This window comes from Heptranchias perlo, chromosome 2 (assembly GCF_035084215.1).
Source record: "Heptranchias perlo isolate sHepPer1 chromosome 2, sHepPer1.hap1, whole genome shotgun sequence".
In the NCBI taxonomy this organism is placed as follows: domain Eukaryota; kingdom Metazoa; phylum Chordata; class Chondrichthyes; order Hexanchiformes; family Hexanchidae; genus Heptranchias; species Heptranchias perlo.
In genome coordinates, this window is record NC_090326.1 from 99,202,558 (window position 1) to 99,221,782 (window position 19,225).

Genomic DNA, 19,225 nt, shown 5'->3' on the forward strand with positions numbered 1-19,225 from the left:
CCTTAGCAGATGGGTCAGTGACCAGGGGGCATAGATATGAATTAATTGGTAGAAGGAGTAGAGGGGAGCTGAGGAGAATTTTTTTCACCCAGAGGGTATTGGGGGTCTGGAACTCACTGCCTGAAAGGGTGGTAGAGGCAGAAACCCTCAACTCATTTAAAAAGTACTTGGATGTGCACTTGAAGTGCCGTAACCTACAGGGCTATGGACCAAGTGCTGGAAAGTGGGATTAAGCTGGATAGCTCTTTTTCGGCTGGCACGGACACGATGGGCTGAATGGCCTCCTTCTGTGCCTTCACTTTCTATGATTATACGATATACCTTCTAAATTAAACCACTCTTTTCCTGGGCTTCTATAGCAGCACCTTACTGTCATTGTGCTGTAGCCAAGAGAAAGTTGAGAAATGAGCTTCAAATTTATTGTTTCCTGCTGGTTGGAAAACCAAAAAAAAACAGTGGTGATGACATCACTATTGCTGCTTACAAGGAATTTAGTGCAATTTCAACTCTGACAATAAAGCACCCTCTCAACACTGCTTTGGAATATCAGGTTACATTATATGCTCATGGACTGGGGCTTGATCTCACGACCTTCTGATTCAAAATGGAGAGTGCCACTAACTGAGCCAAGCTGGCACATTTAATAAATTGCATGTTTGACTTACTTCATTAAACTTGCAAAAGGCAGGTTTATAAGATACATAAGTGCTCTGAAGAATATGCTCCTGCCATCAATAAGTACATGGGATGCCCAGCTCTATATATGTACAGCACAGGAAGAAACTACAAATAGTCTTATGAAGATGCCCTGATCGAAGAGTGTGCCAATGCGGCTCTGAGCCTGCTACCAAGGGGGTAAGCAAGTGTATGGTAGGTGAGGTGTGAAGAATCATAGACATGAATTCATTAAACTCCATCAGATGCAGAGAAGACCTGAAAACAAATGACACCTTTATCTAAAACACTGATTTGTCATAAATTAAACCAAAAGTAGAATTTTTTTCCGATCAAATGGAAAGTAGAGGTATTCAAAAGAAAACATGTTCTTTCAAGCACATGTTCTTTCAAGTTCTTTCAAGGTACATTTACCTCCATCACAGCTTCATGATAGCATTGTAAATAATATTGTAAATATTAGTTTTTAAACATAATTCCTATTATAGCATAGCCAATACCTTGTTTTTGTCTTGGGTGTCCACTTCTCCTGGAGCCATATATTTTAGTAGCAAAGCCAAACACTTAAGACTTTTGTGGCGAGTAGCCAAATGAAGTGGAGTCATCTCCTCAAGATCCTTCTGCATCCAGTTTGCACGCCGACTAAGCAGCAGCTTCATGAAGCGGTAATTTCCCTGATGAAACAGAAGGGAAAAGTAGCTGGAAGAATTCTTTTCCTTGATATACAATCACTTCATTTTACCTCAAAAAATTATTATTTTTTTGTCTTCCAATAAAATACTGACAGTTAAAAAGAAGTTTATACAATATTGAATTGATGGCTTTGGTAATTGAATGCAAATCAGAAGGTTATGAGTTTGAATCTCAGGACTAATTTAGTTCAAAACTGCTTACCTCAGTTTGGAAGCCTTCGTCAGTACCTCAGTGGATGCAACATGCCATGCTTTAGATAGCATCTCATGCTAGATAACAGCAAGGCAGTGAACTAACAAAACTTTTGACATAGCCCAAAAATCTGTGGTGCAAGTTGGGCATATAAAGCCAGGTAAGCATGTAAATTTGGGCTGGATGTAGAAATGCCAGGTCTCCACCCACAAGAATAGCAACAGGGCCTGTGGCAAACGAAACTAAACATCAGAGGAAGTAGTGCTTCCCCATGCCAGAATTTCCTCAGCTCCTGCCTCCCTTCCAAACAGAAATCTGGATTCTGGGAACAATCCGGCATACAGATCAGCCTAGAAGTAGAAATGGATGGATTGGGATCTCCAGACCTGGGCCATGGGTCACTATTGTCCTTGCTAACATAAATTGGCTCCTGGTCCCCCAACATACATTGGTTCCTGGTCCCCCAACATACATTGGTTCCTGGTCTCCCAACATACATTGGTTCCTGGTCTCCCAACATACATTGGTTCCTGGTCCCCCAACATACATTGGTTCCTGGTCCCCCAACATACATTGGTTCCTGGTCTCCCAACATACACTGGTTCCTGGTCTCCCAACATACATTGGTTCCTGGTCCCCCAACATACATTGGTTCCTGGTCCCCCAACATACATTGGTTCCTGGTCTCCCAACATACATTGGCTCCTCGTCCCCCAACATACAATGGCTCCTGGTCCCGGGCCGTCTTTCTACATTAAATGTGCTATATAAATACAAGTTGCTGTTGAGCATTATTGGGTCTGTTGGTCTTTGATCACCCTTTACAAATGTTCACATGTATGTAACAGTAGCTACAGAGAGGCCCATAAACCAAACTATTCTATCTTCAATGGGGCTGAGACTAAGTGATAGCACCTTGAGATAGGCAAAATGTGCTCCTTCTGTACTGTAAAATTTTATAATTCCATGATTCATAGTAGGGAAGATCTGGAATTCCAAGTAACCTGTAGAAAATAAAAATACATAGAGGGAAAAATTGGAAAGGGCCTGTTTTTGGGCGGGAGTAGCACGATCCGCTATTACCCCACACCGAATGGTCCCTGCGCAGGAAGGACGAGACTTTCGTCAGGCCTGAGGACTTCCCTGCAATCTGCGTTGGAAATCAGCGTTGAAAGGGGATTCCATGCAATTCGCACTTTCCACTAGCAGGGGTAGCTCCAATCTCTTAAAGGCTGGCTGTCTGTTAGAAATCTCTTAAAGGTAGCTGTTACCTTACCCGTTATTTGCTGAAAATAACAGTCTGCTGTCTGCACAGAGTCTGAACGGAGATCAGATATCGCACACGCAAAACACAGATGCAGGTCCCGCTCCTATGTTTACACGCTGATGAGTTATTTTAAAACTTTGAATAAAGGTTGCGCACCTCTAAATCCCACCTCCTCCAATCTGCATGCCAGACCACACCAATCTGCCGATCTGAGTTTGTACCAGGCCTGCGAGAGAGCATGCACCAAGGTTCTCTGCTGATGCACTAGAGGCCTTGATGCAAGAGGTGGACAGAAGGAGGGACAGAGGGGCGTCCTAAATCCGCGGGGGTGGGGGGCAAGAGGCCCTCCAGACATATGCTCAAAAGGCAGTGGGAGGCAGCGGGGGATGAAGTCAATGCCAGGCGCACAGCATCATGAACATTTACAGTTACATGGGTAAGATGGGTATAGAGGGATATGGGCCAAGTGCAGGCAATTGGGACTAGCTTAGTGGTATAAACTGGGCGACATGGACATGTTGGGCCGAAGGGCCTGTTTCCATGTTGTAAATTTCTATGATTCTATGATTCTAACATGGATGCAGTGCAGGAAGAAGTTCAATGCTTTGACACGAGTTGTCAAGGTGAGTGAGGTCAACTGTCAAATGGCGTCTCCTACCAACTACACCACTAGCCGCATCCACTGCTCCATGCACTACACCCCCCATCACCCACATATCAACAATCTCTTTCAATGAGTACTCAACTCTTCCAATCAGATGCTTCCTCTCACCAGTACACATTACCACTTTTGCAAGCCGCCCACCCACAACGCACAGGTCACACTGGCAGCTATTCAACCATAACAGGCACATCACCCAGACACACGTCCCGCTTTCTTGCAGGAGAAGGTGGCACATATCAGGAGGCAGCTAGTAGCAGTGGCATTTAGCCCCTCGAGCCTGTTCCGCCATTCAACGAGATCATGGTGGACCTGTGACCTAACTCCAGGTGCCCGCCTTAGCCCCATATCCCTTAATACCCTTGGTTCACAGAAATCTATCAATCTCAGATTTAGAATTCATAATTGAGCTAGCATCAACTGCCGTATGCAGAAGAGCGTTCCAAACTTCTCCCACCCTTTGCGTCGAGAAGCATTTCCTAACTTCACTCCTGCACATGCTGGCTCTAAATGTTAGGCTATGTCCCTGCGTCCTAGTATTGAAGTATAGGAGACCTCCAAAAACAGATACAAATGTCTCGGCAGCCAGAAGCACTAATCCAGCCACTAACCTGCAAATCTTGCACGGTGCCTTTAAATAGTGCTGGTGGGGGTCTCGCAGGCACTCTAAGACACATTCAGATGGTCTGGGTTAAGACTGTGCATTGAGTTGAGCGTTAAATCCCAAAATGGTGTCTATCACTTTAAATCAGCGTTGCACACTGATTGTTTCCATTTTCTCCTTACTTTACATCCAGCCGATGTTCGTTATCTGCACCTGCGCTAACTCCTATACCAAGATGGCGTCCAGCGCACGTCAGGCTGGAAACGTGCGTGTGCAGCTAAGACGCCACCGTGGCACTTCGGGGGGCTGTGTAGCTCCGAAACAATGGGTGCTACGCGGCCCAATTTAGCGCCCAGGTTTCCTAGCTACAGACTGGAGAAAAGATCCAATTCTGAAGCAATTAATAGTATCACACAGAATCGCAAATGAAAAAGTGTATACCCTGTACATAAGTCATGCTTTTTTGACAAACTGCAATACATATATAATACTTATATGAAAGCAACATCTTTGTTCAGTCCTATAAGGTGTCAGTGGGCAAGGGAGATACTAATAATAAATACCTCCTTCTATGAGTGTCAGCAACTTTTTGTATTAACTATGGTGACACCAAAGTTGATGAAACGTTCAATATCCTGTGATGCTCACCAGTCACAGAAAGCTTCTGCTGAACTGACCAACATCTTGTGATCGAATATCTCGGTGACCCATGCATGTACCAGAGATCAAAGCAAAGTCAGCTACCAATAGATTTTGTTGCATGCTAAAGATATCAATAACAAATAAGCACTTATTAAAATTGACATTTCCTTTCATTCTTTATATACTGATTGGCACCTCCACGAGTTCTATTTCTAACTGATCCCATCAACACTGGGAGTGCAATACCATTTTATGGAAGCTTTCAGAAACATTACTAAACATATTTATTACAAATGTTATAATTGTGCAAATTGGCCAAAAATAGAGGCAGAATCATAAGCACACAAACGTTAATTTTTTGATAAATCAAAAAATAATTCAAACATTCCACAGTTAAAATTAACAACATTCCAGAACAAGGAATAATTTGCTCATATTTAGCTGGGCTAACAACCACGAAAATAATTTTCATCTTTTCAGTTGCCAGCTGGCTTAGTAACATGACCTGCTTGTTTGCAGTAATTTACTCTGAGATGATAGATTTTCAAAAGTTAAAACCCCTTTAACATGACAAAAATTTAAGAATTTGAGCATCATGAGCATAATACTCCTCTTGAAGTAAAGTTAGTTTATTTTGGATTCCCAATAGTGACTAACATAGGTAGCACAGTGGTTATGTTACTAGACTAGTACTCCAGAGGCCTGAACTAATAATCCGGAGTCATGAGTTCAAATCCTACCATAGCAGCAGGGGAATTTAGATTCAGTTAATTAAATAAAATCTGAAATAAAAAGCTGGTAGCAATAATGGTGACCATGAAACTACTGGATTGTTGTAAAAACCCAGCTGGTTCACTGCTGTCCTTACCTAGTCTGGCCTATATATGACTCCAGACCCACAGCAATGTAGTTGATTCTTAACTACCCTCTGAAATGGCCTAGCAAAAGCCATTCAGTTGAATGGTCCCGCTACAGAAAGTCATAATAAGAATAAAACCAGACGGACCACCTGGTATCGGACCGCTAGGCACTGGACACGACAAAGGCAAACCAAGCCCAGTCAACCCTGCAAAGTCCTACTCACATGTGGAGACTTGTGCCAAAATTGGGAGAGCTAGCCCATACTCACAGAATCATACCTTTCAGCCAACATCCCAGACTCTTCCATCACCATCCTTGGGAGGCCTGAACATTGACTTTGGACCCCATGAAATCTCATGCTGGCATCAGGTCAAACAGGGGCAAGGAAACTTCCTGCTGATTACCACCTACCGCCCTCCCTCAGTTGATGAATCAGTCCTCCTCCATATGAGGAAGAGCTGAGGGTAGCGAGGGCACAGAATATACACTGGGTGGGGAACTTCAATGTCCATCACTAAGAGTGGCTCGGTAGCACCACTACCGACCGAGCTGCCAGACTGGGCCTGGGGCAGGTGGTGAGGGAACCAACACAAGGGAAAAACCTGCTTGACCTTGTCCTCACCAATCTACCTGTCGCAGATGGACTTGTCCATGGCAGTATTGGTAGGAGTGACCACCACGTAGTCCTTGTGGAGATGAAGTCCCGTCCTCACACGAGGACACCATCCAACGTGCTGTGGGGCACTACCACCGTGCTAAATAGGATAAATTCAGAACAGGTCAAGCAGCTCAAAATTGGGCATCCAATGAGGCGCGATGGGCCATCAGCAGCAGCAGAAATGTATTCCATCACAATCTGTAACCTCATGGCCCGGCATATCCCTCACTCTACCATTACCAACAAGCCAGGGAATCAACCCTGGTTCAATGAGGAGTGTAGAAGAGCAGCACCAGGTGTACCTAAAAATGAGGTGCCAACCTGGTGAAGCTACAACACAGGACTACATGCCTGCTGAACAGCAGAAGCACATTGCTACAGACAGAGCTAAGCGATTCCACAACCAATGGATCAGATCAAAGCTCTGCAGTGCTGCCACATCCGGTGGTGGACAATTAAACAACTAATGGGAGTACGGAGGCCCTGTGAACATCCACATCCTCAATGATGGCAGAGCCCAGCACGTGAGTGCAAAAGACAAGGCTGAAGCGTTTGCAACCATCTTCAACCAGAAGTGCCGAGTGGATGATCCATCTCGGCCTCCTCCCGATATCCCCACCATCACAGAAGCCAGTCTTCAGCCAATTCAATTCACTCCACGTGATATCTAGAAACGGCTGAGTGCACTGGATACAACAAAGGCTTTGGGCCCCAACAATATCCCATCTGTAGCGCTGAAGACTTGTGCTCCAGAACTAGCCGCGCCTCTAGCCAAGCTGTTCCAGTACAGCTACAACACTTGCATTTACCCAACAATGTGGAAAATTGCCCAGATATGTCCTGTCCACAAACAGCAGGACAAGGCCAATTACCGTCCCATCAGTCTACTCTTAATCATCAGCAAAGTGATGGAAGGTGTCATCGACAGTGCTATCAAGCAGCACTATACTCACCAATGAACTGCTCACCGATACTCAGTTTGGGTTCGGCCAGGACCACTCGGCTCCAGACCTCATTACAGCCTTGGTCCAAACATGGACAAAAGAGCTGAATTCCAGAGATGAGGTGAGAGTGACTGCTCTTGACATCAAGGCAGCATTTGATCTAGTGTGGCATCAAGGAGCCCTAGTAAAATTGAAGTCAATGGGAATCAGGGGGAAAACTCTCCAGTGACTGGAGTCATACCTAGCACAAAGGAAAATGATAGTGGTTCTTGGATGCCAATCATCTCAGCCCCAGGACATTGCTGCAGGAGTTCCTCAGGGCAGAGTGCTAGACCCAACCACCTTCAGCTGCTTCATTAATGACCTTCCCTCCATCATAAGATCAGAAGTGGGGATGTTCGCTGATGATTGCACAGTGTTCCTTTCCATTCGCAACCCATCAGATAAAGAAGCAGTCCATGCACGCATGTAGCAAGACCTGGACAACATCCAGGCTTGGGCTGATAAGTGGCAAGTAACATACGCTCCAAACAAGTGCCAGGCAATGACCATCTCCAACAAGAGAGAGTCTAACCACCTCCCCTTGACGTTCAACGACATTACCATCGCCGAATCCCCCACCATCAACATCCTGGGGGTCACCATTGACCAGAAACTAAACTGGACCAGTCACATAAATACTGTGGCTATAAGAGCAGGTCAGAGGCTGGGTATTCTGCGGCGAGTGACTCACCTCCTGACTCCCTGAAGCTTTTCCACCATCTACAAGGCACAAGTCAGGAGTGTGATGGAATACTCTCCTCTTGCCTGGATGAGTGCAGCTCCAACAACACTCAAGAAGCTCGATACCATCCAGGACAAAGCAGCCCACTTGATTGGCACCCCATCCACCACCTTAAACATTCACTCCCTCCACTACTGGCGCACCATGGCTGCAGTGTGTACCATCTACAAGATGCAATGCAGCAACTCGCCATGGCTTTTTTGACAGCACCTCCCAAACCCGCGACCTCTACCACCTAGAAGGACAAGGGCAGCAGGCGAGTGGGAACACCACCACCTGCACGTTCCCCTCCAAGTGACACACCATCCTGACTTGGAAATATATCGCTATTCCTTCATCGTCGCTGAGTCAAAATCCTGGAACTCCCTACCTAACAACACTGTGGGAGAACCTTCACCACATGTACTGCAGCTGCTCACCACCATCTCCTCAAGGGCAATTAGGGATGGGCAATAAACGCTGGCCTTGCCAGCAATGCCCACATCCCATGAATAAATTTTAAAAAAATCTCACTCATGTTGCTTCTGAATTGTCAGTCTCACTCATGATTAGTATCTCCCTTGCCCACGGTAATTAAAACAGTATTTCATGGGATGTCTCTAAAATTCCCTGTACCTGATCTACATGCATTGGTAATTCTTATTCTCAGTTGCCAGTCAAGCAAATACATTATCATTACTTATTAAACATTCTGTCACCTTAACTCTACAATGTTCATTTTGGGAGAATTACTTCAAACTTCTTAAGTTTCAGGTTTCCTTTATGGTGCTTTTTGATGAAAAGGTATCCTCTTAATGAACTAAATATCAGACCATTGTACTGGAGGAATGCCATCCATGAATGTCAAGCAGTGAAGACTGACAAACACTTTATACAATGAGAAGAGTGCCATCTGGATAGAGCACTTTCCCTTATTTTATTATCTAAATCACCATGACTACATCATGACTGGTTACGATTTAATATATTCACAGAGCTATGAATGGATCCTGATCCTTACTCCCTCCTGAGCACAATTATCTACCTCTCTATATGCTGTTACCATATTTGCGCCTGTATTAAATTATCACAACCTTAATGTTACAAAGTACATTATATTATAACTGTCTGGAACTGCACATTATTTTCTGCCAGTTTTTATAATTAATGAAATATAGCAAGCCAGAAACATTTTTGTATTGTATTTTTAGGTTTAAAAATAAGCACAAAAATGGTTATTAATTGGCTCTATAAAAATGGTGAAATCCTTTGTGTAGTTATAACGGAAACATCAAAAGAAGCCCCTTTTGTACATCATTGTGGAGGGTTTCAGCCACTTTCAAAAGGTCTGCACTAATAGGGCAGATTATTTCACTAACATGGTAAGACTCTGAATATAGTTTTTAAAAAACACTGAACAAATAGAAATGCTAATGGGAAAGTCACCCTTGGGTATTGAATTTGCTACAAAACTCCTTTGAAGGATTAAAAATAATTAAAAGTTCAGTTTAAAAATGGAACAATTGGTACATCTCTGTTAGTTCCTCCAGCCTGGTCCTTTTTCTATACAGACATAAAAATTTAAAACTGCAAATGTTAGAAATACTGGAAATATATAGCAGGACAGACAGCAAAGAAAATAAAGAATATGGGTTAATATTTTGGATATGAATGCTCTTTTATTTGCTTTTTTTTGAGGTATTTCAACATCACACATATTGTTTATGTTGCTTCTCCTCCTCCCCAGAGCTGATCAATCCTCTTGTATATGGGGTAATAATGGGCAATTTCAAGGAACACAGCATAATGGGATTTAAACATGCATAAAGGAATCCATGCTAGATTGTCTTGGGGGCCTCAAATGCTCAGTCTCTAATTGGGTACATGGAGATGCTAAGTTACATTATTCTCTATAGAGTTCAGTAGCTGTGCTAACCATTTTTTAATTCTTTTGTAACTAATGGAACTTTAACCTCTTCATAAACTTGTTAAAGGTGTCAAAGTCATTCATATAACAAGTTACCACAAAGAACTCATTGTACCAATAGTATTAGCAATAAATGATCAATCTAGAGGATGGATTAAACTTTTATTTTTGTTAGCTGCACGTTAGAATATTTACAATGTTTATAGTGTGGCTACTTTGCACTTATGCTGAGAACTACATATCTCTCGCTATATAGCAAGAAGTTTCTTTTTTTTCTCTTTATATGCTGTCTCCCTGTCACATACTTCATTCTCCACATGGGGAATGGGATGGCGGAAGAACGACGATCTGAACCACTGACAGCATTTTACAATAAGCCAGCAAGTGGTGCGGTTCTGCAGCATGCATTTCATATTAGAAATTGATGAATCACTATCATTAAACATTGTATTTAAAAAGGAAAATGTTTTGATATCAGGGACATGATTAGATCACAGGCCAAGTGGGAGTATCAGATGACTGCAAACATATAGCTGACCCACTTTGCAAATTTCACCAGTACTGAAGCACCAATGCACTTTCTCGCAAAGATATGAAGTTATCTTCCCACAAAAATTGACTTAATGTATCGGAGTTCATTTTTGGGGACTATTTACAGTTCATCAAATGCATTGTAATTAAAAAGTGGATGTCTCCTCCAAAAGACTTTGGGCATGATTTTGACCCCGAGCCGGGATGGGGGCGGGTCAAATTGCCGATGGGAAACCCGGAAGTACGGGTTTCCTGGACATCCTTATGATTTTAACATAAGGATGTCTTTTTTTTTGTCGGCTTGCCGTCCGACTTGGGTGGCCTGATTGACAGGCTGGTCTCAGTTGGGCGGGAGAGCAGCCAGGGAGAGGACATGTTCAGGTAAGTCTTCAGGCAAGTCTTTGATTGTATAGATTGGGGGGGGGGGGGAAGAGAGGAATGGGGGCATGGGTGGGCACGGGGGCATGGAGCACAGATGGGCAAGGGTGGCCATGGGGCACTGATGGACATGGGGCACCGGTGGGCATGGGGGTCGGGGGGGGGGGGAGAAATCAGTCATGGGGTGGAAGGGCCGGGATCAGGGGTCATCACGGGGGTCCGTGATCGATTGGAAGGGGGGGGGGGGTCAGAGATCAGGAATGGTTGCGATTTTGAATGCTCCCCCGCCCCCAACCCACCCGTTTTTCAATGTTAAAATCGTGCCTTTTCTGTTTAAATAGAATACTGGATATCTATTTGTGAATTGCAGGAAAGCAACCAAAACAAGAGATTCAGATGATGTCGTAAACCACAAGAGTGAAGCCAAACTGGTTTATTTGATCGTAGGGTGTATCAGTCCAATCGTTCACTAAAAGGCATCTAGTATTATATCTACATATATTATTAAAATTGGTATGTCCTGTCACCTGACAGCATTCCTTATGGTGATTTACAGGAAAATTGTGTCCACAATCTTGTTACGCCTGTGATGTCTGTAGGTGGAGTTTTAGTAGGGTTTTCCCAGTCAGAGCACTCAGCCATTTGTCATGTTTCTCAGGCACAAAAGTCTATGATTCTCAGCAATTCCCTATTGAAAAGCTTGGTTTGAGTCTGCCTACAGTTTTACACTCTAGCCAAGGGATGCCACTTTGGAGCAAAGGTTACGGAGCTTTCCACTCACATCTGAAGCCATCTTGATTTTTTAAAAACTGCTCAGGTAAGTAAGTACATTTTTAAAATTTTAACTCATACTTTTAATTTTAACGTAAGAACATAAGAATATGAAATAGGAGCAGGAGTGGGCCATACAGCCCCTCGAGCCTGCTCCACCATTCAATAAGATCATGGGAGATCTTCAGCCTCAACTCCACTTACCTGCCCGATCCCCATATCTTGAGGAGTGTACATATTACAGAGAGGGAGATGCTGGAAGTCTTAATGCGCATCAAGGTAGATAAATCTCCGGGACCTGATGAAATGTATCCCAGGACGTTATGGGAGGTTAGGGAGGAAATTGCGGGTCCCCTAGCAGAGATATTTGAATCATCGGCAGCTACAGGTGAGGTGCCTGAGGATTGGAGGGTAGCAAATGTTGTGCCTTTGTTTAAGAAGGGCGGCAGGGAAAAGCCTGGGAACTACAGACCGGTGAGCCTGACATCTGTAGTGGGTAAGTTGTTAGAGGGTATTCTGAGAGACAGGATCTACAGGCATTTGGAGAGGCAGGGACTGATTAGGAACAGTCAGCATGGTTTTGTGAGAGGAAAATCATGTCTCACGAATTTGATTGAGTTTTTTGAAGGGGTAACCAAGAAGATAGATGAGGGCTGTGCAGTAGATGTGGTCTACATGGACTTTAGCAAAGCCTTTGACAAGGTACCGCATGGTAGGTTGTTACATAAGGTTAAATCTCACGGGATCCAAGGTGTGGTAGCCAATTGGATACAAAATTGGCTTGACGACAAAAGACAGAGGGTGGTTGTAGAGGGTTGTTTTTCAAACTGGAGGCCTGTGACCAGCGGTGTGCCTCAGGGATCGGTGCTGGGTCCGCTGTTATTTGTTATTTATATTAATGATTTGGATGAGAATTTAGGAGGCATGGTTAGTAAGTTGCAGATGACACCAAGATTGGTGGCATTGTGGACAGTGAAGAAGGTTATCTAGGATTGCAACGGGATCTTGATAAATTGGGCCAGTGGGCCGATGAATGACAGATGGAGTTTAATTTAGATAAATGTGAGGTGATGCATTTTGGTAGATCGAATCGGGCCAGGACCTACTCTGTTAATGGTCGGGCGTTGGGGAGAGTTATAGAACAAAGAGATCTAGGAGTACAGGTTCATAGCTCCTTGAAAGTGGAGTCACAGGTGGATAGGGTGGTGAAGAAGGCATTCGGCATGCTTGGTTTCATTGGTCAGAACATTGAATACAGGAGTTGGGATGTCTTGTTGAAGTTGTACAGGACATTAGTAAGGCCACACTTGGAATACTGTGTACAGTTCTGGTCACCCTATTATAGAAAGGATATTATTAAACTAGAAAGAGTGCAGAAAAGATTTACTAGGATGCTGCCGGGATTTGATGGTTTGACTTATAGGGAGAGGTTGGATAGGCTGAGACTTTTTTCCCTGGAGAGTACGAGGTTAAGGGTGATCTTATAGAAGTCTATAAAATAATGAGGGGCATAGATAAGGTAGATAGTCAAAATCTTTTCCCAAAGGTAGGGGAGTCTATAACGAGGGGACATAGATTTAAGGTGAGAGGGGAGAGATACAAAAGGGTCCAGAGGGGCAATTTTTTCACTCAAAGGGTGGTGAGTGTCTGGAACGAGTTGCCAGAGGCAGTAGTAGAGGCGGGTACAATTTTGTCTTTTAAAAAGCATTTGGACAGTTACATGGGTAAGATGGGTATAGAGGGATATGGGCCAAGTGCAGGCAATTGGGACTAGCTTAGTGGTATAAACTGGGCGACATGGACATGTTGGGCTGAAGGGCCTGTTTCCATGTTGTAAACTTCTATCCCTTGATCCCACTAGAGTCCAAAAATCTATCAATCTCAGCCTTCAATATACTCAATGACTCAGCAGCCACAGTCCTCTGGGGTAGAGAATTCCAAAGATTCACAACTCTCTGAGTGAAGAAATTCCTCCTCATCTCAGTCTTAAATGGCCGACCCCTTATCCTGCGACTTTGCCCTCTAGTTCTAGACTCTCCAGCCAGGGGAAACAACCTCTCAGCATCTACCCTGTCAAAACCCCTCAGAATCTTATATGTTTCAATGAAATCACCTCTCATTCTTCTAAACTCCAGAGAGTATAGGCCCATTCTACTCAACCTCTCCCCATAGGACAACCCTCTCATCCCAGGAATTAATCTGGTGAACCTCTGTTGCACCGCCTCCAAGACAAGTATGTCCTTCCTTAGATAAGGAGACCAAAACTGTATGCAGTTCTCCAGGTGAGGTCTCACCAAAGCCCTGTACGCTTGTAGTAAGACTTTCTTACTCTTGTACTCCAAACCCCTTACATTAAAGGCCAACATATCATTTGCCTTCCTAATTGCTTGCTGTACCTGCATGTTAACTTTCTGTGTTTTGTGGACAAGGACACCCAAATCTCTCTGAACACCAACATTTAATAGTTTCTCACCATTTAAAAAATATTCTGTTTTTCTATTCTTCCTACCAAAGTGAATAACCTCACATTTCCCCACATTATACTCCATCTGCCACCTTCTTGCCCACTCACTTAACCTGTCTATATCCCTTTGCAGACTCTTTGTGTCCTCCTCACAGCTTACTTTCCCACCTAGCTTTGTATTGTCAGCAAACTTGGATACGTTACACTCGGTCCCTTCACCCAAGTCATTAATATAGATTGCAAATAGCTGAGGCCCAAGCACCGATCCTTGCCGTACCCCACTAGTTACAGCCTGCTAACCTGAAAATGACCCATTTATCTCTACTCTCTGCTTTCTGTCCGTTAACCAATCCTCTACACATGTTAATACGTTACCCCCAACGACCATGAGCCCTTATCTTGTGTAACAACCTTTTATGTGGTACCTTATTGAATGCCTTTTGAAAATCCAAATATACATCTACTGGTTCCCCTTTATCTACCCTGCTAGTTACATCTTCAGAAAACTCTAATAAATTTATCAAACACGATATCCCTTTCGTAAAACCATGTTGACTCTGCCTAATCATATTATGATGTTCTAAATGCCCTGTTACCCCTTCCTTAATAATGGATTCCAGCATTTTCCCGACGACTGATGTCAGGCTAACTGGCCTGTAGTTCCCTATTTTCTCTCCCCCTCCTTTCTTGAATAGTGGGGTCACATTTGCTACCTTCCAATCTGCTGGGACCGTTCTAGAATCTAGGGAATTTTGGAAGATCATAACCAATGCTCCCACTGTATCTGCAGCCACCTCTTTTAGAACCCTCGGATGTAGGCCATCAGATCCAGGGGATTTATCGGCTTTTAGTCCCATAAGTTTCTCAAGTACTTTTTCTCTATTGATAATAATTACTTTAAGTTCCTCACTCTCATTAGCCCCTTGGCTCCCCACTATTTCTGGTATGCTTTTTGTTTCTTCTACTGTGAAGGCAGATACAAAATATTCTTTTAACGCATCTGCCATTTCCTGATTCCCTATTATAATTTCTCCTATCTCAGTCTCTAGGGGACCAATATTTACTTTAGCTACTCTCTTCCTTTCTACATACCTATAGAAGATCTTACAATCTGTTTTCATATTTCTTGCTGGTTTACTTTCATATTCTATTTTCTCCCTTTTTATCAATTTTTTTGGTCGTCCTTTGCTGGTTTCTAAAACTCTCCCAATCCTTAGGCTTACTACTCTTCTTGACAGCATTATAAGCCTCTTCTTTTAATCTAATACTATCCTTAACTTCTTTAGTTAGCCACCGGTGGATCACTTTTCCCATGGAATTTTTATTTCTCAATAGAATGTATATTTATTGAGAATATTGAAATATTTCTTTAAATGTTTGCCATTGCTTTTCAACAATCAAACCCTTTAATTTAATTTCCCAATCTACCTTAGCCATCTCGCCCCTCATACCTATGCAATTGGCTTTATTTAAGTTTAGGACTCTAGTTTCGGACTTAAGTACATCACTCTCAAACTCAAGGTGAAATTCTATCATATTATGATCACTCTTCCCCAGGGGATCCTTTACTGTGAGATTACTAATTAACCCTGTCTCATTACACAATACAAGGTTCAAAATAGCCTGTTCCCTGGTTGGTCCCATGTCATATTGCTTTAGGAAACCATCTTGAATGCATTCCATGAACTCGTCCTCCAAATTACCTTTGCCAATTTGATTTGCCCAGTCTATATGAAGATTAAAGTCCCCCATGATTACTGCATTACCTTTATTACAAGCTCCTATTATTTCATGATTAACAGCTGAGAGGAGCGGATCGGAGCAGAGGGAGCATCGCATAAAAAGGCGGGATTTCAGAGCGCTGAGAACAGCTGAGAGGAGCGGATCGGAGCAGAGGGAGCGTCCCATAAAAAGGCGGGATTTCAGAGCGCTGAGAACAGCTGAGAGGAGCGGATCGGAGCAGAGGGAGCGTCCCATAAAAAGGCGGGATTTCAGAGCGCTGAGAACAGCTGAGAGGAGCGGATCGGAGCAGAGGGAGAGTCCCATAAAAAGGCGGGATTTCAGAGCGCTGAGAACAGTTGAGAGGAGCGGATCGGAGCAGAGGGAGCGTCCGATAAAAAGGCGGGATTTCAGAGCGCTGAGAACAGCTGAGAGGAGCGGATCAGAGCAGAGGGAGCGTCCCATAAAAAGGCGGGATTTCAGAGCGCTGAGAACAGCTGAGAGGAGCGGATCGGAGCAGAGGGAGCTGCGACGGAGTTCGAAGTGACGTCAGGAATCAGAAAGGGACGCGACACAGGGGAGGCACCTGATTGGTGAGTAGGTTCAGGTGAGTATTTCTACTTATCGACAGTAACTAAAGCAAAAAGAAAGGTAAGGTCTGCAGGTCTTATAGCAAGTAGCATTTTTTTTTAGTGAATCAAGATCCCTAGTGTAGTTAACATTCTCTAAATTAAGAATAATTTAAAGGAGTAAACTCCTTAAAGGGAGTGGTAAGTAGTTTTTCTTTCCTTTTTTTTCTCTTGACATTGTAGTTGTTGTTAAGCTAACTTAAGGGTTAAGTCATGGCAGGAGATCCCAGAGCCGTGTCATGTTCCTCTTGTGGGATGTGGGAATTCAGGGATCCTTCCTGTGTCCCTGATTCCTTCACCTGCGGGAAGTGTGTCCAGCTGCAGCTACTGTTTGACCGCTTGACGGCTCTGGAGCTGCGGATGGACTCACTTTGGAGCATCCGCGATGCTAAGAAAGTCGTGGATAGCACGTTCAGTGAGTTGGTCACACCACAGATAAAAATTAGTGAGGGAGATAGTGAATGGGTGACCAACAGACAGAGGAAGAGTAGGAAGGCAGTGCAGGGGTCCCCTGCGGTCATCTCCCTCCAAAACAGGTATACCGTTTTGGATACTGTTGGGGGAGATGGCTCACCAGGGGAAGGTGGCAGTGGCCAGGTTCATGGCACCGTGGCTGGCTCTGCTGCACAGGAGGGCAAGAAAAAGAGTGGCAGAGCTATAGTGATAGGGGACTCGATTGTAAGGGGAATAGACAGGCGTTTCTGCGGACGCAACCGAGACTCCAGGATGGTATGTTGCCTCCCTGGTGCAAGGGTCTGGGATGTCTCGGAGCGGCTGCAGGACATTCTGGATGGGGAGGGTGAACAGCCAGTTGTCGTGGTGCATATAGGCACCAACGATATAGGTAAAAAACAGGATGAGGTCCTACAAGCTGAATTTAGGGAGTTAGGAGTTAAACTAAAGAGTAGGACCTCAAAGGTAGTAATCTCAGGATTGCTACCAGTGCCACGGGCTAGTCAGAGTAGGAATGACAGGATAGCTAGGATGAATACGTGGCTTGAGAGATGGTGCAAGAGGGAGGGATTCAAATTCCTGGGCCATTGGAACCGATTCTGGGGGAGGTGGGACCAGTACAAATTGGACGGTCTGCATCTGGGCAGGACTGGAACCAATGTCCTAGGGGGAGTGTTTGCTAGTGCTGTTGGGGAGGGTTTAAACTAATGTGGCAGGGGGATGGGAACCGATGCAGGAAGTCAGTGGGAAGGAAAGTGGTGACAGAAACAAAAGGCAGTAAGGGAGAGTGTACAGAACATGACCGGACAGATGGTCTGAGAAAGCAGGGCAAAGACCAACGGAAGTCTAGATTAAACTGCATTTATTTCAATGCAAGAAGTCTGATGGGCAAGGCAGATGAACTCAGGGCATGGATGGGTGCATGGGACTGGGATGTTATAGCTATTACTGAAACATGGCTAAGGGAGGGGCAGGACTGGCAGCTCAATGTTCCAGGGTACAGATGCTATAGGAAAGATAGAGCAGGAGGTAAGAGACGAGGAGGAGTTGCGTTCTTGATTGGGGAGAACATCACGGCAGTAGTGAGAGAGGATATATCCGAGGGTTCGCCCACTGAGTCTATATGGGTAGAACTGAAAAATAAGAAGGGAGAGATCACTTTGATAGGATTGTACTACAGACCCCCAAATAGTCAACGGGAAATTGAGGAGCAAATATGTAAGGAGATTACAGACAGCTGCAAGAAAAATAGGGTGGTAATAGTAGGGGACTTTAACTTTCCCAACATTGACTGGGACAGCCATAGCATTAGGGGCTTGGATGGAGAGAAATTTGTTGAGTGTATTCAGGAGGAATTTCTCATTCAGTATGTGGATGGCCCGACTAGAGAGGGGGCAAAACTTGACCTCCTCTTGGGAAATAAGGAAGAGCAGGTGTCAGAAGTGTTAGTGAGGGATCACTTTGGGACCAGTGATCATAATTCCATTAGTTTTAAGATAGCTATGGAGAATGATAGGTCTGGCCCAAAAGTTAAAATTCTAAATTGGGGAAAGGCCAATTTTGATGGTATTAGACAGGAACTTTCAGAAGTTGATTGGGAGAGTCTGTTGGCAGGCAAAGAGACGTCTGGTAAGTGGGAGGCTTTCAAAAGTGTGTTAACCATGGTTCAGGGTAAGCACATTCCTTATAAAGTGAAGGGCAAGGCTGGTAGAAGTAGGGAACCTTGGATGACTCGGGAGATTGAGGCCCTAGTCAAAAAGAAGAAGGAGGCATATGACATGCATAGGCAGCTGGGATCAAGTGGATCCCTTGAAGAGTATAGAGATTGCTGGAGTGGAGTTAAGAGAGAAATCAGGAGGGTAAAAAGGGGACATGAGATTGCTTTGGCAGATAAGGCAAAGAAGAATCCAAAGAGCTTCTACAAATACATAAAGGGCGAAAGAGTAACTAGGGAGAGAGTAGGGCCTCTTAAGGATCAACAAGGTCATCTATGTACGGAACCACAAGAGATGGGTGAGATCCTGAATGAATATTTCACATCGGTATTTACGGTTGAGAAAGGCATGGATGTTAGGGAACTTGGGGAAATAAATAGTGATGTCTTGAGGAGTGTACATATTACAGAGAGGGAGGTGCTGGAAGTCTTAACGCGCATCAAGGTAGATAAATCTCCGGGACCTGATGAAATGTATCCCAGGACGTTATGGGAGGTTAGGGAGGAAATTGCGGGTCCCCTAGCAGAGATATTTGAATCATCGACAGCTACAGGTGAGGTGCCTGAGGATTGGAGGGTAGCAAATGTTGTGCCTTTGTTTAAGAAGGGCGGCAGGGAAAAGCCTGGGAACTACAGACCGGTGAGCCTGACATCTGTAGTGGGTAAGTTGTTAGAGGGT

The 19,225-nt window shown here is 44.2% G+C and overlaps 1 protein-coding gene across 3 annotated transcripts in view; it reads right to left on the reverse strand.

Annotated features, from left to right (window-relative positions):
* The window catches only part of invs (inversin), a 351,132-nt gene that overhangs the window by 192,719 nt on the left and 139,188 nt on the right, over positions 1-19,225 (reverse strand). For all 3 annotated transcript variants that reach the window (XM_068004896.1, XM_068004906.1, XM_068004888.1), the window contains one exon: positions 1,176-1,349. In XM_068004896.1, coding sequence (XP_067860997.1) covers positions 1,176-1,349 — 174 coding nt within the window. The remainder of the gene's footprint in view (positions 1-1,175; positions 1,350-19,225) is intronic.